The sequence below is a fragment of the Zootoca vivipara genome, chromosome 11 (genome assembly GCF_963506605.1).
Source record: "Zootoca vivipara chromosome 11, rZooViv1.1, whole genome shotgun sequence".
NCBI classification, from domain to species: domain Eukaryota; kingdom Metazoa; phylum Chordata; class Lepidosauria; order Squamata; family Lacertidae; genus Zootoca; species Zootoca vivipara.
In genome coordinates, this window is record NC_083286.1 from 30815408 (window position 1) to 30834219 (window position 18812).

At 42.4% G+C, this 18812-nt stretch overlaps 1 protein-coding gene across 1 annotated transcript in view; it reads right to left on the minus strand.

Moving 5' to 3' along the window:
• Positions 1 to 18812, minus strand: part of RASA1 (RAS p21 protein activator 1) — a 51051-nt gene that overhangs the window by 5008 nt on the left and 27231 nt on the right. The window contains exons 9-21 of the mRNA XM_035099549.2: positions 17526 to 17604; positions 16364 to 16484; positions 14489 to 14645; positions 13140 to 13227; positions 7855 to 7932; positions 6704 to 6861; positions 6335 to 6411; positions 5442 to 5614; positions 4988 to 5147; positions 4680 to 4822; positions 3421 to 3536; positions 1507 to 1593; positions 498 to 565 (exon numbers count right to left, since the gene is read on the minus strand). Of these exons, the coding sequence (XP_034955440.2) occupies positions 498 to 565; positions 1507 to 1593; positions 3421 to 3536; positions 4680 to 4822; positions 4988 to 5147; positions 5442 to 5614; positions 6335 to 6411; positions 6704 to 6861; positions 7855 to 7932; positions 13140 to 13227; positions 14489 to 14645; positions 16364 to 16484; positions 17526 to 17604 (1505 nt within the window). The remainder of the gene's footprint in view (positions 1 to 497; positions 566 to 1506; positions 1594 to 3420; positions 3537 to 4679; positions 4823 to 4987; positions 5148 to 5441; positions 5615 to 6334; positions 6412 to 6703; positions 6862 to 7854; positions 7933 to 13139; positions 13228 to 14488; positions 14646 to 16363; positions 16485 to 17525; positions 17605 to 18812) is intronic.

Here is an 18812-nt window from a genome sequence, read left to right on the forward strand (position 1 = left end):
AAAGGTTCAAAGTAGTGGTTTAAAGTTGATAGCTGATGGTTCATATGCAGTCCACCCCACCACAAAATATTTAATACAAGCCCTAATGCCTGTTGGCCATTTTTTTCCTTCAGTGGCAGCAGGACCAACTGTGGCAGCTGCAGCAGGAGGGAATGCGTTCAGCGAAGAGAGGATGGCAACAGTGGAGCGGCTGGCAAGGGAAATGTGTGTGTGCATGTGCAGGAAAGGTAATGAGTGGGTGATGGTTGAATGAATGGAATTAGTAGGGGGAAGCTGTTTCTGCCTGTGTGAATGTGCATTTGGGCTTTGATGGCCCAACACCATTATGCAGCCCTAAATCCCTTTCCTCTGCAGCCCTCAACCTCAAAAAGGCTACCCATCCCAGTTCTATACTAAGCAGCCAGAATTTATTCTCTCTGCAGTGTATAAAGAACTAAATGCAGACAACTTGCTATCTTAACATTATAGATGGTTTTATCAGTATCTAAAGAACTTACCTGAGATGATATTAAACATCCTTGGATTCAGAATGGCAGGGCAGATCAGCCGAAGGAAAACAAAACCACTGAAAGAGGGAAGCAAGAGCATGTATTGACTTGATACTTGATCACAAACATCACTAAAATGTTTTTGAAAATACTGCAAATGATACCATTGATTAATAAGAACTCTATTCGAAACTCATGGTTACCTTTTCTCATAAGGTGGCCCATGGCAATTCCAATCAAAAATATTAGAGAAATAGAGGACTTTTTCACCACAGCCCTGTACCTGGTATGCAGTAAATTCTCTACTACTTGGCAGGACAATACAGTACAAAAGTCCAAAAAGATGTTCAATAGGGAAGATCTTTCACACTAGAGTAATCTGATAATCTATCATCTTGCCAAAGTAACAATTTATCAAGTGTGAATGGATAGTAAAATTGTAATTTGTATCCACTTAGACAGCCAGTTTACTAAGTAGCTACAAGCACTCATGGTAATTTACCACTTTGCATTTCCAGGATGTCTTGTGGAGTAAGTAGATAGAACCTGCCCAATTTAATAACCTCCAATATGAATCTTCATGATCTTAAGAACTTTGGATTCCATCAGGGTAGAGTCTTTTTTGTTTTTGCTGCTCCCTGATGCAATGTAACTCCTTTACAAGGGAAGCTTGTACCACTTTCTTCGTTGGTATTTTGAAGGCAAGGACATAAAAAATTTTTTTTTAATGATCTCTGAGAACCAACTGCTGAATTCCTTTCTTTACACTGGTTTGCAGCACTGCTTGTCTTGCTGGGTTGTAGTATTACATACTGCTTATTGCTGCCGTGTTGCTTTTAAGTTTGGTGTGGTATTTATGAGCAACAGTATGTCTCTAGCAGTAACTACGAAACAACAATGTTCTAAACATAGTTGTGAGATGCTGAAATCAGCTTTGAAAATATGTCACCACTCTGCAGCATATGTTCTGAGCTGCACCATCTAAAGAAAAACAACAGTAAAGAAGAGAACACCTTACCTAACCACTCTTGTTCTCATGGTTGTATTGGCTGGCCACTTGTTTTGAACAGACTTCTGTAAACAGCCATAAATATACCTCAATGTCCTGTCAAAATAATACAATTAAGAACCTTAGCATATCAAATTACTTTAGATTACTAAACTGTGCATTTACAGTTATGGTTCCCCATGTGTGGAATGCCTCCCCTGGTGAGGTGCATCTGTCTCTCTGTTGTTACTGATTTCAGAGGAATTTGAAATATTCCTGTTTACCCAGGCTTTTGGTGGCTGAAGGATACTGTTCCTGGCAACCTTAGATCACTGAATGATCTCAGTATTTTAACAAGTTAAAATACTAAAACAGATAAAAATTACCTCTGCTTTCTAAGCATCTGAGAAAGTCTGTGTGAATAAGAATGTTTTTAGCAGGCAGTGAAGAGAGTACAGTGAAGGCCCCTGCTTGATTTCAATAGGCAGGGAGTTCCAAAGTGTAGGTGCTGCCACACTAAATGAGCTCTTACAAATACAGAACGGGTGTTATGTGGAGCCTGTACTGGTAGTAGTGCCAATTCCATTGATAATGGGAGTAAGGGGAATCTTTTGTTGCAATTTAAGGAAGAAGTTAGGACAAAGTACAGTGGTACCTCCAGTTGCAAACGGGATCCGTTCCAGAGTCCCATTCACAACGTGAAAAGCTCGTAACCTGAAGTGCCCTATCTGCGCATGTGTGCGATGTGATTTGGCGCTTGTGCACATGCGCGAAGCGCAACTTAGCACTACTGTGCAAGTGACAAAACCCGGAAGTAACCCTTTCTGGTACTTCCGGGTCACTACAGGACGCAACCTGAAAAAACATAACATGATGCGAACGTAACATGAGGTATGACTGTACAAGCTAAACCTATCGCTTCAAGATTCATGTATCTTAAAAAAATAATAATCTAAATAACAGGCATATTGCAGTGGTCAGAAGACTACAGCACCTAGTTGAGGGGATTAGGCCTTTTGCAGTCCTGACAACAAAAAATGCCTTTTCTCAGGCTATGCAAGAACAAGAAACAGTTGAAAACTCAATATAACTAACAACTTCTAAATCAACTTGGATTTGTTTGTTTTTTCCCGTCATACATATGATATTACTTATGCAACTACACATCTAGTGACAGGCTTAGAACAAGGATTTATTCTACTTTTAGTTCATGGAATTTATGGTGAAGCGGAGCTGTTTATGAATGTTCCATATACATGTGCTATAAGCACTACATTATATTACAATGTCACCTGTACAAGAATTGTTAGAAAAGAGTTAATAAGCTCTGGGGGTGGGAGCATTTAATAAACATTTATTTTTAATTTAAAACAATGACAATGTTACTGCTATGATAATGAAAAATCTTGCAGTTTCATCCTCTCCAAGGGGGGGGGGGAGGAGACAATACCCGAATATAAGCCACTCCCTTTAAATTGGGTTACAGACTGAAAATCGCTGCAGTTGGTAGAATTGTAACTCTCAGTCAATTTAAGCCTTTAATCTTGCAAGCCTGCAAAAGTTAACATACAATTGCTAAAATAGCAAATCACTATTCAATTGCTACAATTCTGCAGGCACTCACACCCGTAAATGGCAAATGAACAGTCTCAAGCTCGCAAATCGGCAATAAACATTTTTTGTTCCGTTTTACCGTATGTCTGTTTCGGCAGTGATATTGTATAAGGCAATTTTTGTAAGGTCGCGAATTTGAGCCGCACTTTCACTTTTCACAGTCGGAATTTGGGGGGAAAAGTGAGGCTTATATTCAGGCCAATAGGGTACTATGAAGATTTTGGCCAAACAATAAAACTTTTTAAAATTAATTTTATCACAAGAAAGGATGATATACGACTGAAATGGGAAGTTCTAAAGAGGTTTTTTTTAAAAAGTTGGTGAACTTACGGAGGCAATATTTCTGCAGCCATGAATATTTTCTCCACCAGCTCCGAAAGGATACTCAGCAGATGTATTAAATTAGTATTTACATCTTCATTTTTTTCTAACTTTGAAGGATTTAACTGAAATGTAGAGCCGTAAGACATAAATGAAATATATCTTCAAAAGATAACCAGCAAAGTTTACTCAACGTAAAAACAAACACACTTCTTTAAAGTTTGGTATCTGAAGAAGTGTGCATGCACACGAAAGCTCATACCAATGACAAACTTAGTTGGTCTCTAAGGTGCTACTGGAAGGAATTTTTTTTTATTTTTACTTTGTTTCTTTAAAAGGTTAGACTGATTGGTGGCATCTAGGACTCCTAGGTTCAGCAGCCACCACACAGGTTGTAGAAACCTCTATGATATTATTCACTCCAATCTCCTTAAAGCCTCAAGTAGCATGCCTATTATTGCAAGATACTTGAAATGCTGACAAAAGATAAAACCATCGTTGACTACACAGTTCAAAGGCATAATATAGCAATTGCTCGTCAGGTTTAAAACCACTCTTGGGTTAGCACAGTCTTGGGTGATTCAGCAGTCCACTCTGCACATGATGCTAAACTTTAGCAGGCATCCCCAAACTGCGGCCCTCCAGCTGTTTTGGTCTACAACTCCCATGATCCCTAGCTAACAGGACCAGTGGTTGGGGAAGATGGGAATTGTAGTCCAAAACACCTGGAGGGCCGAAGTCTGGGGATGCCTATGCTAAACCATATTTTAGTCTCATATGCAAGAGCAGGAACAAGTTGCAGTAAATGCAGGGCTCTCACACTCCTTTCCCATGGCAGGGCAGAGGAGTGCAGGAGCTTCTGCTTCCACTTTTAGTTAACCATAGTGTGGCAAGTTCTCAGGACCTAGAAATGCAGCTGATATAAGATACAGCCAGTTTAAATACACCAGCTTCAAAGCATGGTTTCTGAAGATGATCTGTTTTTAAATTGCCATCATTAGGTCAGGATGACGTGACAAACTGCAGTTAGCAAAACCTCATTCCAGCTGTGTGGGAGGAAAAAGGGTAGTATGCAACCAGAGACTTGTTGCAACTCATCCTTCACCGTGTTTATCATATGAAACAGTGGTTTAGTGTGACCTGCAAATGCCTGACCTACGTCACAAGGTTTCTCTGTGGCTAAGCATTCTGGAGGGACCCAAGTTATACCTATTTTTCAAACATTTTGAAACTGTTTGTGGTGTAGTTCATTAGCCATAACTTCTTACCTCACAAGACTGCTTGCTCTCCATTATCTTTAAAATAGAGTCCTTTAGTGCATGGTGAACAAAACGCGTGGCTGTAGCTTTCATATACTGCTCCATAAGTGTACTTGCCAGTGTGGTGGCACGGAATAAGGTAGTGGCTTCATCTGAACAAACAAACAAAAACCCACCAGATATAAATATTAAATTTTCAGCTCTGTTGAATTTAAATGAGGAAATAAGATAATTGAGAAGCAAATGCTTATGGATAGTGGAAATGGAGGAGGGGAATGACTTGAAAAATTATTTTCAGTAACATACTTATACTGTACCTTCCACACATATTTCCCTGTCATTTAGTGTTCTCAACAATAATGCCTCCAGTTTTTCATGAAGAAAAATCTTCAGTAAAATGCTAGCGAGCAGTGTTCGATCCTGTCCACATACGATTGATAAAGCGTAGACCACATGCAGCTCTTTTTGCAGGACCAACTGAAAAACAGAGATGGCAAAGTGCTAAGTAAACAGTAACTATGAACTTACTCCAAGAGCGTACCACAAAATAAAGAGTGCAATTATTTCCTGAAATAAATAAGTTCTCCTTTCAAAGGCTATGTAATTTATGAGGGGCACAAATCTACCTCGAACACCTTCTGGGCAAGCTATAAAAGAGCATATATTCTTTGGAAGACCCACCCTTGCCTTCAGGCGCTGACAGGCAACTTTTTAAAGTGTTTTAATATTTATTTCAAGCCACTTTCAAATTAAAATGCAGGGACTCAATACCTCCTTAAATTCACTGTACTCTTCTTCTGGCATTATTTTCTCCATAGAATATCTTGCACGGACACGCAGAGAGCCTGGTTCAATACCTTTCAGAGGTATGTGTGAACTGAGCTGAAACCATTCATCTGTTGCCTGCCCTTTCTGTAGTCGGCTCAGTTGGCATCGCATAAACACTTGAAAGAAATATTCAGAGAGAAGGTAAGTCTTTGGGGAGAATGGCATATATGAGAGTATAAGCCAAAATGAGCTTATAAAATCCACTGGCCCTGAAGATTACTTTTTTATTTTTTTAAAAAAACCAACTCTCATGCTATAAGTTCTCTCAGAATAAGAAAAAGAAATGGGTTGCAATGAGAATTTTATTATATAAAAAGGAGCACCAGGAAGATACCATTCACTTTCTCCGGTTTCTTAGAGCACAGTGTTCTTCAGCAAGAGCCGTTAGAATTTTAAAAAAGAGTTTCTAAACTACATTACATTAAGTAAAGTGAGAAGAAAAAGATAACAAATGAAATCAATGATACAGAAAATACAGAAATAGCTAAATGGGTAATTCTGTCAGTTATTTATACTAATGAGAAATCTTAAGGGTTCTTGAGCACCCCATCAAATATTTTATTGCATACTTGGGCCTTCTTTGACCATGCAGTGGAAGTAAACTACAGGTGGTAAACCACCCTCAAATGAAAGAATTTAGTACATGTTTAGAAGTTAATGGAAGTGCCCTTAAAAACACATATAATTTACAGCAGTGAAAAGCTGTCATTTTCCAACAATTTAGATAGGAAAGAGATACAAACAATGACTGTTTCAACAAGTGGGATAAATATGTAAAAGAGAAATACGCTTGCACTACAATTGTAAAACCTTTTTTCAAAAGTAACAGAACTTACATATATCTGGATCTTTACTCTTCTTTGTTTTGTTACTAAGAGTTATTTCAAATCTATTGATGTCAGATGAAAGATCACTAGTAAAAAATACAGAAAAATCCAATTCACATTTGTACTCCTGCTTTGACATTCTAAATTAAAATAATGATATTTTATTTAAATTTAATTTCATCATATAAAGCTACAACCAAAAGTCAGTCATTTGCTTTTCTACTGTACAATTACATATTTGTGATAAAATAAGTCATTAAAAATATTCAGTTACTGTTGTGAAAAGCAAAGAAAATAAAATTATATTACACCGTCACCGAGAAGGACTTCAGAATTTTTTGTTTTAAATGCAACAAATTTAAGTAGCAGAAGACTTACTCAAACACAAATTCCTCTGACCACACAGGGTTCTGTCCTTCTCGTACATGTGTTTTTGCTACCTGTACACTATTCAGGTAGATATTACAGTAAGGATTAGTAAAATGTTTTGCTGGAAGTGTATGGGCTTCTTCAACATGTAGTATAAGACTGCTGACCTAGAGAAAGTATACAAAATGGAATTCAAAACTTTGTTTTACGTAGTGAGACCATGCCCAGAAGTAAATAGATGTGGGTTCTTAAGTGAGAAACGCAAACCACAACTCACTGGTGAAGTTAAATAAAATGTGATTAAATAACGAATTAGTATAGGAGGGCTTTGAATTTAGATTCTCTTTACTATCAACTTCCTTGCTTCTATATAAGGAAGGCAGAATAGCACCGACTATTTTAATACCACCAATACAAAAACAGACCGTGAACCTGTGACCAAAGTCACCTGTGCAGTTACACATATGGTTCTGCACCTACATACAGTTTTTTGGATAACTTAATGAAGGTACATGATACATGGTGGGAAGGCAAGCTTGTCCCACCCATGAAGCAGGGTGAAGCAGCCACCTCAGGTGGCGGAAGCCCCCAAGAAAGTGCCTCTACAGGCGCTCCCCCCTCCCCTTGGTGCTGATTTCTGGTGAGATCTCATGAAGCATGAGAGATCTCATGATATTTTGATGACATCTCGCCCGCAATCAGCAGTGCCAGCGGAAGTGGGTGGTGTGACAGCGGCGAGCCATTTCCTGTTTCACCTCCTGCAGCTAAATGGAATGCACCATTCCTGCAAAATGCCAAACTATGCTGAACCGAAAGGAGGGGGCCCTATATGGGAAAAGGAAAGTACAGTAACTTACTAAGCTTGCTGTGAAGGGACAAACCTTCACAGTGTTTTCTGAGTGGCTGGTATTAGATTCAGTGAATAGCCCTATTGCTTTGGGCCCTACAGAACTACTAACTGAAGCTGTATGGTACATTTAATGTTAAAAGTGGGAAAATCTGTAAGCTCATTTGGGGCAAAAAATAAAAATAAAGTAACATTATTTTATAGCATGTTTAACAAAGTAATATTTTTATCAAAGAATGTTTGATTACTAGTACATATCATTTCAACCAACATAGAAATCAAATTCCACAATAGCAAAAATGCATTACTCTACCTGACGTAGACGTTTATTCGATGTTCCTGGACTAGTTTTTCGTAAATTGCAAAATGTTTGCAAAGCTTTCATCCAGTCCTAATAAATAATAAATTAACTTATCAGTACTGTTTCAGCTAATGAAATTGCAATTATTAAACAAATTTGACCCATTTTACTTAAAAGAAAACACCACCCACATTCATTTTCATTCTTCTCTATGTATCTCCTCTCCCCTTCCCCGAGTCATCAGTCATTAGAATCATGATCTACCAATAAACACAATCTGAGTCAATAGTTAAAAGCTATTTCATTGAATATCCTGACTAAAAGCACAAAAGAGTAATTTGGGCTTATTAACAGATGAATCAGAGTGACTCTGTGCCTGAGTCCGTGATTTGAGCACAGTTCAAGCAGCCTTTGTTCGTTCTCATTTATGCTGCCAATACCAAAGTGGCCTACGCAAGTTGTCCCATGTGTGATGATTGCCCCCAAATCTTAGCACTGAAATCTCCCAGCAGGCCGGGACCCTCCTGACAACCTAGTCTAGTTCCTTACAGAACTGGTCCTTGGTCTGTATGTCAGAGCACATAGTGGATGCTCAAAATGTTAACTGGACCAGAGATGGTTGAGAGGAGGAGGGAAAGCAAGCATTCTGAGCCTTTGATCCATGAACACATGGTTCTTCTGGATGCCATCTTTGCCAGAAAACAGTGTAACTCTTCTCTTGGTTCTTGCCACTCAAAGCGAGTCTGGTATCCTGTACAGCAGCAGCTCTTTTGAGCATTTTCAGCTCACGGTCAATGATGGCTATCTTCTGTGAGTTGTTGACCTGCAGCAGGTCAGTGGACAAGCCAGTACAAATGGTCCTGATGTCCTAGGTTTCTAGGCACTAGGGTTTGTTTCTTTTCCTTTTGGCTTGGTGCAGTAGTTTGGTCCGAGTGATAATCTAAGTTCCAAGCACCCATTGAAGCAGACAGACTGTGGCGGATCAGCACTTTATTGACCAGGGGCTGTCCAGCTTAAGGTGGGCAGTGGCTGACCAGTAAGTATGGAGACAGGAAACTATTGTGGTGCAGCTTTCAGTTGCATTTCACGGCTTTCCATTGAAATCTTTGAATTGTACTTTTCGGTGAGAGCACCCTAGCTCTATCAAACACTACAAAGGTTCAGGATTCCGGTGAGGAAAGTAGTAGCAAATCAATTTAATTGATTATATACAATTGATTATATACAATACTTTGGCCACCTCATGAGAAGAGAAGACTCCCTGGAAAAGACCCTGATGTTGGGAAAGATTGAGGGCACAAGGAGAAGGGGACGACAGAGGACAAGATAGTTGGACAGTGTTCTTGAAGCTACCAACATGAGTCTGACCAAACTGCGGAAGGCAGTGGAAGACAGGAGTGCCTGGCGTGCTCTGGTCCATGGGGTCACGAAGAGTCGGGCACGACTAAATGACTAAACAACAACAACATACAATGGGACCACAACTTGCAAGAATTTTACTTATGCAATTGCAGCTTTATGCAGATTGTCAATAAATAAATAATCGGAAAGGGGGCAGAAAAGCCTTGTTCTGGAGGCTCTTTTGAGATCTTGTGGGAAACTTCCAGAGCCCGGTAAGCAAGGCAGAGGGCATAAAAGCTCTTTCCACTTTAATGTTCCTGGTGTGGGAAGTTTTTTATCCCTCTGCCTTGCTTACCGGGCTCTGTGATGGCCATACATGGGGTCTGGAGGCCTTCACAGTATCTTGAGGGAGCCTCCTAGAGACTGGTAAGCAAGGTGAAAGGCATAAAAGCTCTTTCCAAAAGGAAAGAGATTTAAAGTCCTCCACCTTGCTTATTTATGGGGCTTTGGAAGGGTCCCATACGATTTTGCTAGTTTCATACAGTCCCAATCTTACAAAATCTTGGAAGGTGGGAGCGGTTCTGGGGGTTGCTCTGACTTTGCATGTGGAACCCCCATAAAGCCAGCTACTGCGTAAGCTACAGTCCTAACACAGTGAACACAGCGATTCCAACATGCTGCAGTATTGTCATTTGCTGAGAAACCAACTGTCTTTGGCTAGAAAATACATAGCAGTCATCATTCCATCTGGCTAGGGCAGAGGGACAGAAGGGAAGCAGAGCCATTCAGCTGGCTCTGCTGAGATACTAGCTGCATTTGGCTAGTCCTGGCAGCAGTTCCAACTACCTGAAAAAGTTCATTCCAGCTGGTAAATATAAACCTGAGTTTAATTTCTTTTGTAATACCCCGATCACGCGTAAAGAATCCATATGGCACACCCGGCCAAGTAGAAAGCACAGTGACTCACACAATGGAGGATCCCCAATTTTTACTACTGCTGTAGCCACCTTTACCATATCCTACATCAGGGGTCCCCAAACTTTTTCAGCCGGGGGCCGGTCCACCGCCCTCAGACCCTGTGCTGGGCCGGACTATATTTTTGGGGGGTGGGGGGGAGCCGAAATCCTATGCACATTGAACATATTGCATTTGGTACACAAAAAACAGGAAAACAATACAATATTTAAATTTAAAATTATGATTTTAATCAACACAAAATAGTATTTAAAATAAAACACAGGCTCAGGCTGCGCTCACACAGGCTGCGCTCACACAGGCTGCGCTCACACAGGCTGCACTCACACAGGCTGCGCTCACACAGGCTGCACTCCGCCAGGGCAGGCGGCTCAGGCTGCGCTCACACAGGCTGCACTCCGCCAGGGCAGGCGGCTCAGGCTGCGCTCACACAGGCTGCACTCACACAGGCTGCACTCCGCCAGGGCAGGCGGCTCAGGCTGCGCGCACACAGGCTGCACTCACACAGGCTGCACTCCGCCAGGGCAGGCGGCTCAGGCTGCGCTCACACAGGCTGCGCTCACACAGGCTGCGCTCCGCCAGGGCAGGCGGCTCAGGCTGCGCTCACACAGGCTGCGCTCCGCCAGGGCAGGCGGCTCAGGCTGCGCTCACACAGGCTGCGCTCCGCAAGGGCAGGCGGCTCAGGCTGCGCTCACACAGGCTGCGCTCCGCCAGGGCAGGCGGCTCAGGCTGCGCTCACACAGGCTGCGCTCCGCAAGGGCAGGCGGCTCAGGCTGCGCTCACACAGGCTGCGCTCCGCCAGGGCAGGCGGCTCAGGCTGCGCTCACACAGGCTGCGCTCCGCCAGGGCAGGCGGCTCAGGCTGCGCTCACACAGGCTGCGCTCCGCAAGGGCAGGCGGCTCAGGCTGCGCTCACACAGGCTGCGCTCCGCCAGGGCAGGCGGCTCAGGCTGCGCTCACACAGGCTGCGCTCCGCAAGGGCAGGCGGCTCAGGCTGCGCTCACACAGGCTGCGCTCCGCCAGGGCAGGCGGCTCAGGCTGCGCTCACACAGGCTGCGCTCCGCCAGGGCAGGCGGCTCAGGCTGCGCTCACACAGGCTGCGCTCCGCAAGGGCAGGCGGCTCAAGCTGCGCTCACACAGGCTGCGCTCCGCCAGGGCAGGCGGCTCAGGCTGCGCTCACACAGGCTGCGCTCCGCCAGGGCAGGCGGCTCAGGCTGCGCTCACACAGGCTGCGCTCCGCCAGGGCAGGCGGCTCAGGCTGCGCTCACACAGGCTGCGCTCCGCCAGGGCAGGCGGCTCAGGCTGCGCTCACACAGGCTGCGCTCCGCCAGGGCAGGCGACTCAGGCTGCGCTCACACAGGCTGCGCTCCGCCAGGGCAGGCGGCTCAGGCTGCACTCACACAGGCTGCGCTCCGCCAGGGCAGGCGGCTCAAGCCGCCGCCCGGCAGCCCCCGAGTCCCCCCCCCCCGTCAAGAAGGCACCCGCCAAAAGCTCGGGAAGAGTCCCGTCCCTCCTCCCCAGGGGGCCGGAGGGAGAGCCCCGCCAGAAGCCCGCCAGACTCCAGCGCCCCTAGCCGCTTTCCCGCTCACCTCCGCCTGCCATATTTGGAGCGCCGAGAGCCGCAAGAGCGGCGGCGGAGGGGGAGGCGGCGGCGGAGGGGGCCATCAGGCTGGCCGCGGAGGGGGCCATCATGCCGGCCGCGGCAGTGGCGGCGGCGGGCAGGCGGCCCAGGCCAACTCCTCCTTCAAGTGGCGGGGAGCGGCAGCGCGGCTAATCAGCTGCGCAGGGAGTCGGAGAAGGAGCGCAGAAACCCTCTGCCGCCCTTCTCCTCCTCCTCCTCTGGGCCTGGCGGCGCCAGCGACTGAAGAGAGAATGGCGGCAGCGGCGGGCAGCCTGGCTCTGCGCCCCTCAGGAAGGAAGGGCCGAATTGGCTGCAGCGATGGGACCGGGGCTGCGGCTAACGGCACCCCGACCGGGACTGGGGCTGGAGCCGGACGCGGTTGGCAGCTGCCTGGGCTCATTCCCCCCGCCCCCCCGGCTGAGAAGGCACCAAAATCCCGGGAAGAGTCCCGTCTGGGCGGGCAGATGTAAAAATGCAGCCGCTTTTTTAAAAGTTAAAACCTAAAGCGCCACATGGCCGCGCGTGCCGGGCTTCTCCCGGGACTGCCGCCCCCGGCGCGCCCTCCCCCTCGGACACTACAGGCAGGCAGGCAGGCAGGAGGAGGGATGCCGCTGGGATGCCTGCGCCTCTGAGGCAGCGGCGGCGGTGGAGGCGAGAGCGGAACGCTGCCGCTGCTGGGACAACCCAAAATAAAGTACTTTAACACACACACACACCTGTGTCTTGCAGCAGGGACTGCTTGCGGCGGAGGGTGGAGCGGCAGCAAAGAAAGGGGTTTCTCCGGCTGGCTTTTGCTCTGGCGGCTGCCGAAAATGGCGATCGGCCAGCTTAGCACAGCCCCCTTCCTCCTGTACACGTGCAGCTGCTGCCCACCCATTGGCTGGGGCCTGGAGCACTTCAACTTTTTGATTGGCTGCTACTGGCCAGCCCCGATGAAGGAGAGGAGGAAAATGGCGACGAAGAGGAAAAAATGGCTCTCGGCTTGGCTCTCGGCTCTAAAAAAATTTTTTAAAGTGCAGGATGGCCATGCTGATCCCCAGACCTTTCGCAGGCCGGATTGGCAGGCCAATTGGGCCGCATCCGGCCCGCGGGCCGTAGTCTGGGGACCCATGTCCTACATCATTCCAAGAATCTCCCAACCTATAACAGCTTGTAGCGGGTATAGAGTGCAACCGTGGCACAGCCAAAATGAGAAACCTGTTCAATGAGCTCACACAAGTTTGGATCCAAACAATTTATAGTACATGTCCAACATAAGAACGTAAGAGTGGGCAATTTACAACAGCACTTTCTTTTAATAAAAAGAAACATCCATCATAGCACTCTTTAGGACAATGTTAATTCAAGGAAAAATTGCTTACCTGTGCTTGTTCTGGAGTTTCTCCTGCAAAGTAAAAGATGTAATGCTCTTCACTAAAGTGCTGAACTACTATCTGAAAACAGTTTGGCCTATTTAAAGAGAAGAAAAACAAAATAGAACAGAATACTATTAACAGAATGCCAACTTTGCTACTCAGCCTTATCACACAAAGAATAGTCTTCTTCCAAATTCACAAAGGTTTGGTATTAATTTAATAGTCTCTGATCACAAACCTAATCACAGTTACTTGGGAGTAAGTACAATACAATCACATCCTGCACACAATTAACTTGTGTGATTACAACCTTACACAGTTGAAAGCAGGCCAGTTGAAATGCTGCAAATGAATTGCAAGGTGAGGAGTTTTGTGGGAACTCAGGATGGGCCTGCAAGATCTCACATAGGCCTCCTACTCATAGGTTAATGAGTACAGTATTCATAAATAATATTATTAAATCATTGCTACGAATGCAGAGAGAAACCAATGTGTGCATCACTGTGAATGAAGTATATTCTTCTATATTTAGGAGAATATAAAACATGGACAGTGTTCAATGTGCATGGTTACTCATTGTGCGCACACACTGCCAATGTGACTTTCAACTAATGAAGCACAGAATTGGGCTGTTTTGAATAAAGTATTTTCACAGCACATTTGGTAAATTTATTGCTACTAGTTCATTTGTTTCTTGAACAAGATGTGGAGGGAGAGACAAAGTGCTTTAAGAAAACGTGACTGAGATGTTGACACAGCAGCACCTAGTACCAGGCCTAAACTTGGCATATTTATAGTTTATGTACAGGCAGTACACTTTTTTTAATAATTTTTTTTGAAGACAATCCACCTTCACACATACACTCTTTGGAAAAGCTAAAGTTTTCAATAGGTTTTCACACACACAAAAAAAGCTTTCAAGTTCCAGTGAATGAAAGAGATTTATGATACTGGATAAAGTACTTTGACTTTTAGGCAAAAAGCTTTCCTTAACAATCCAAAAACCTAAATATAACAAATAGCACCCATACAAATTAGTGGCGTGTTCAGGACATCAAATTGAAGGCAGATATTAGGCATGGTAGGGCCAATGAAATTAATTGATTTAAGTAGTTTTATTTCAATGGATCTACTCAGACTAATATTGGACATCGCCAAATACATTTTATGCATAATCATTTGTAACAAGCTGAGAACAAAGGAAGGAATGTTGTTAGAATTAGCCCTTTTAAATGTTAAGCAAAAAATTCTTACATGCACTTGTGTTAAAAGGGTTACTGTATTCATTAACTACACTATTAAAAAGTACCTGACTTTTACAGCTTCATGATTAAAACTAGTAGCTTCTGTCTTACCTGCCAAACAGACTATCATGAACACCATAGACAGAACACACACTAAGATCGATTAATCCTTTGGGTTTAGTGGCTCGCTTTTCACTTTCAAAATAAATAAGTTGAGCGTCATTCCCCTCTAAAATAAAATACAAGTTCTTCCACCGCTTTCCTTTACCTGTAAAACAACCAAAGTAATTTAGAGATGGATGGAGAAAACACATGTCAAATCCCTGACTGTCAATTAACTTTCCAGGAGTCAGGCAACTAAGTAGCAAGATTCCCTACCCGACACTTTTAGTGTTATGCTTTATGAACCCAAATAGAAATGAATACAAGTATAATTACTTTTTATCATATTACACAATAATGTGTGTGCATATTGCCGATTAGAAGTATGCATCAAATTAGGATGAGTTCATAAACATTTGGGACTTTTCTGAACAAATGCAGGATCTCTTCTAAGCTCTCCAAAACAGAGACCTTCAAAGTGAATTGGATTGATCTGTCAATCCTGAAACATTTCTCACCAAGTGTGCCATGTAAGTTAAACACTGGGTTGCAAAGAGGAAGAAGGGAGAGCTCTTCTGTAACTAATAGGTCTGCATTCTAAACTGAGGGAATGATTTCACCACAGCTCTGCAATTACAGTGCTTTAGGATTGTAATGTTAATGCAATGTAGCACCTTGTATTTTATTCTTCTGTGCTTTTTACTAGTTCTGTTGGTAGGATTTACTTGGAAAATACTGGACATGCAAGTCCTTCTGTCTCTGTCCCATATGCTGTTACAATCACTCCTGTCAAGCAAGCATCAGTTCTGAACTTTCTTTCTCTGACTTTTGATGTCAACCAAACAAAAAACAACCTTGATGCTGTTTTTCACTCACCATAACTTCTTATCTCTGGCACCTATCCTTATGAAATTTTGTAGGTTACTTTCCTAGGTGCACCTCTACAATGTAGTCCATTTTCATTTTTTAAAAAACAAAAAACCCCATTGCCCACAAAACCATATGGATGAAAGCAAATTCTATTTAGTTCTGTCCACAATTGGAAAAAGGCAACTTTAAACCCATGTAGCTATCTTTCTGATATTTGGCAGTTTTCATACCTAGGAGCACCTTTCTGATATATGCTACCAGAAAACAATAGAGGAGAGTGAATATTTGTATAAAAAGCACAAAACTGTCACGTCTGTCCTGCAGCTATCCTTCTGAAATGTGGAGATATTCTTCCCTTCAGAAGGGGATACTATTGCTGTATAGACTCATTAAAAAAAAGCAAGCTAACGTGCAATCCTCCCCCACAATTTGGCAGGCTTCACCCACTCAGAAGGGGGAATAGCTGGAAAGAAAGAAAGAAAGAAAGAAAGAAAGAAAGAAAGAAAGAAAGAAAGAAAGAAAGAAAGAAAGAAAGAAAGAAAGAAAGAAAGACCAATAATACTGAGTGGAGTCTGGATATGAGTCAAACTGAGATGTCTACAAATTGGTTTGAAACGAACCAGGCTGGTTTTCAAACCATCAAATCAGGGCCTGATTCAAACATTGTGGTCTGTGCACCCCTATTTCCAATAAATAAATAAATGTGTCCACTTCTATAAGTGCAACACAAAAAGAAAAAAATCACAATGGATTCAAACTATTTAGAAATGTTGCAAAAAAGAAATGACACTTTACACAATTTCAGTAAGCACAAAAACACAGATGGCCTGTCAAGACTGCTGGAATGTGGGGGCTACAAAAGAGAGTCATTATGAGACTTGTAAGCACGAGAGAGATTACTAGACTTCATACTGCCAGTGGAGCACCTTGCCATGTAAGGCCTTAAGGACAGGAGATTCAGGTGGTATGAATCCACAGCTATTCCGAGAACACACAGTGGCTTACCACACTTACTTTTTTTCAGAAGGTATCCTTTTTTAACAATATTTTTATAGAAAGCATCCTTTGTTTTACGACGGATTGTATTATAAATTTCTTTCCCATCCACTGTGTCATTAAGCACTTGTCCTTGATGCTGCAGAGGAAACAAGTAGGCATACATTTTTCAATATGAAACAAAAATAACTCTACAATTTAACAACACTACAAGCTATTGTAGCATGCCATATGTGAGGCTCCCTTAAGACTGGTTCAGAAGCTGCATCTGGTGCAGAACACACTGGCTAGGCTATGTGGAGCATCTCACTGCATACATAATTATTGTGTTAAAAGAACTTGGGACCAATTATGTGGGGGAACACCTTCTCCCAAACAGATCTACCTAAGCACTAAGATCTTCAGAATTTCATCTTGGGGTGATATGGAAGCAGTCCTCAGTGGTGGAATGATCTCCCCTCTGCAATGTGGCAGGCACCAATGTTTCCATTATTTTCTAAAAAGCTATTTCCCAATGGATGATGCCAATTTTTAACAACTCTGGTACTATAATTGTGATGTTTTATTGTTTACAGTTTTATTGTTATTGTTACTATTTTATTGCTGCTGTAAACTAACTGCCTTGGGGATTATTTTGATGTGAAAAGGTATAGGCATAATTTTAAAAAAATACATAATTGTACACAACATTTCCCCATAGCTTATGACAGTCCGTTAAATGCTTCATTGGTGCTTCAAAACATTTGTTGTGAGTTCTTACACCTTAGAACTCCTGGGACTACTTTTGAAAAGCAATGCTGCTTTTGAAAATTAAAAGAAAGGCAGATGTGATCCCAAGTTGGATTAAGCTAACAGATCTGTGATTACTACAGCAGTATTTCTATACATTTTGCTCAGCCTAAAAGCACAACTCTTTTTGTTGCCCTGTTCACCCCCACCCCCACAGAACCACCAGATTAAAAGCAGAATGAAAACAAGTAAAATAACAGAATGGGGTTGAACCAACGGCTGCTTGGTTCCACATGACCCTTTCTGAGATGTTATTGTCTTCCTCAGAGGTCTGCCTATAGATCCCTCTGCCATCTGAGGTCCTTAGGGCAGTGCTGAGATAGTCTTTTCACTGGTAGTGCTCTGCATTTGAAATGCTAATGTTAATATTAGATAGAATGCAATGTCTCACCTGCATTGGAACAGGATCTTTAAGATAGTAGCCTTCAACAATTTGCTCTTTTCTATAATGCTCAATGATGTCAGCAATACTGTTAAAAACAAAAACAAAAAGGTACAGTAGCTCTGAATAAAGTAAATGCTAGCTTATAAAACTGAACATGAAATGACAGTTGAAACCCTAAACTTATTTACTTAAAAATATATTTAATAAAATGTGCAATCATTGCAACTTGCTTCTAAGGCTGTGCTCAGAACTGATGTAATGTAAAAATATTTTTGCCCCAAATGCAAAGATCAAACTTTAAAACACATATTTTCTCATCCAAAAAATCAGTACCACATCAGAAGACATGAGTATTCAGTAAACCATTACTAGTAAAGAACTCAACAATTTTAAAATATTCAGATTTTATAACAAATATTCCAAGGCATCAGAGATCAACAAACTTTCTCCATACTCAAGAAAGGGCAAAAGAGTTCCCACCAGGCTGAAAGTTCTAAGTTTCTTAGCAGTAACTCCCTATATTTCTATGAAACTAGAGAAGATGAATGGGAATCGCTTTAGCATTCAAAGCAATTTATTTCTAAGAGAGTAGGAATGTGAAATAAAGAAAGACCTTAACAGGTATTATGAAGACTGCATTTTGAAATTATAAGTACAGTAATCATGTTATAATGAGTAGTCTTAAATAGTAGTGATATTTCAAACAAAATCTTGTATTCCAGATACCACATAGTCAGGTTAAAATTACTGGTGCATTTTGAAGGACACAAATTGAAAGAAGTCTGGAGGAAGCCTGACATTCCACATATTTTACTCTTTTTTACATTATTCTTATTGAATGAATGAACATATTGAATAAGTGAGGGTAGTCTATTTAGACATACTGTTCATTGCATTCTCAAAGTAAACCTCCACATGTAACAAAATCATGGTGAAAGAACATATTTTATATATGAAATGTATATAATGAATAGAAATGTGAAGTTCAGTCAACATAGCATTTCTGACCAGACTTATAGCTCAAATTACTCTCCCACAAATTTGTTACCCATGTACTTAAATATAATAATTGACACATTATTTCGGCAAATCAGAGATAAAACGAAAAACATGCTTCCAATACTTCTACAGATTTGGTCCAATAAATTCCTTATCTCATTTGATTTTCAAGGTTGGTATCTACCATACTTATGTAATGCTTATTTTAAAATGAGAATTTTACATGCTGTGAGCTTGCTTAATATTGCAATAATTATGACATATTTACTCGAATCTAAAACACACCTTTTTTGG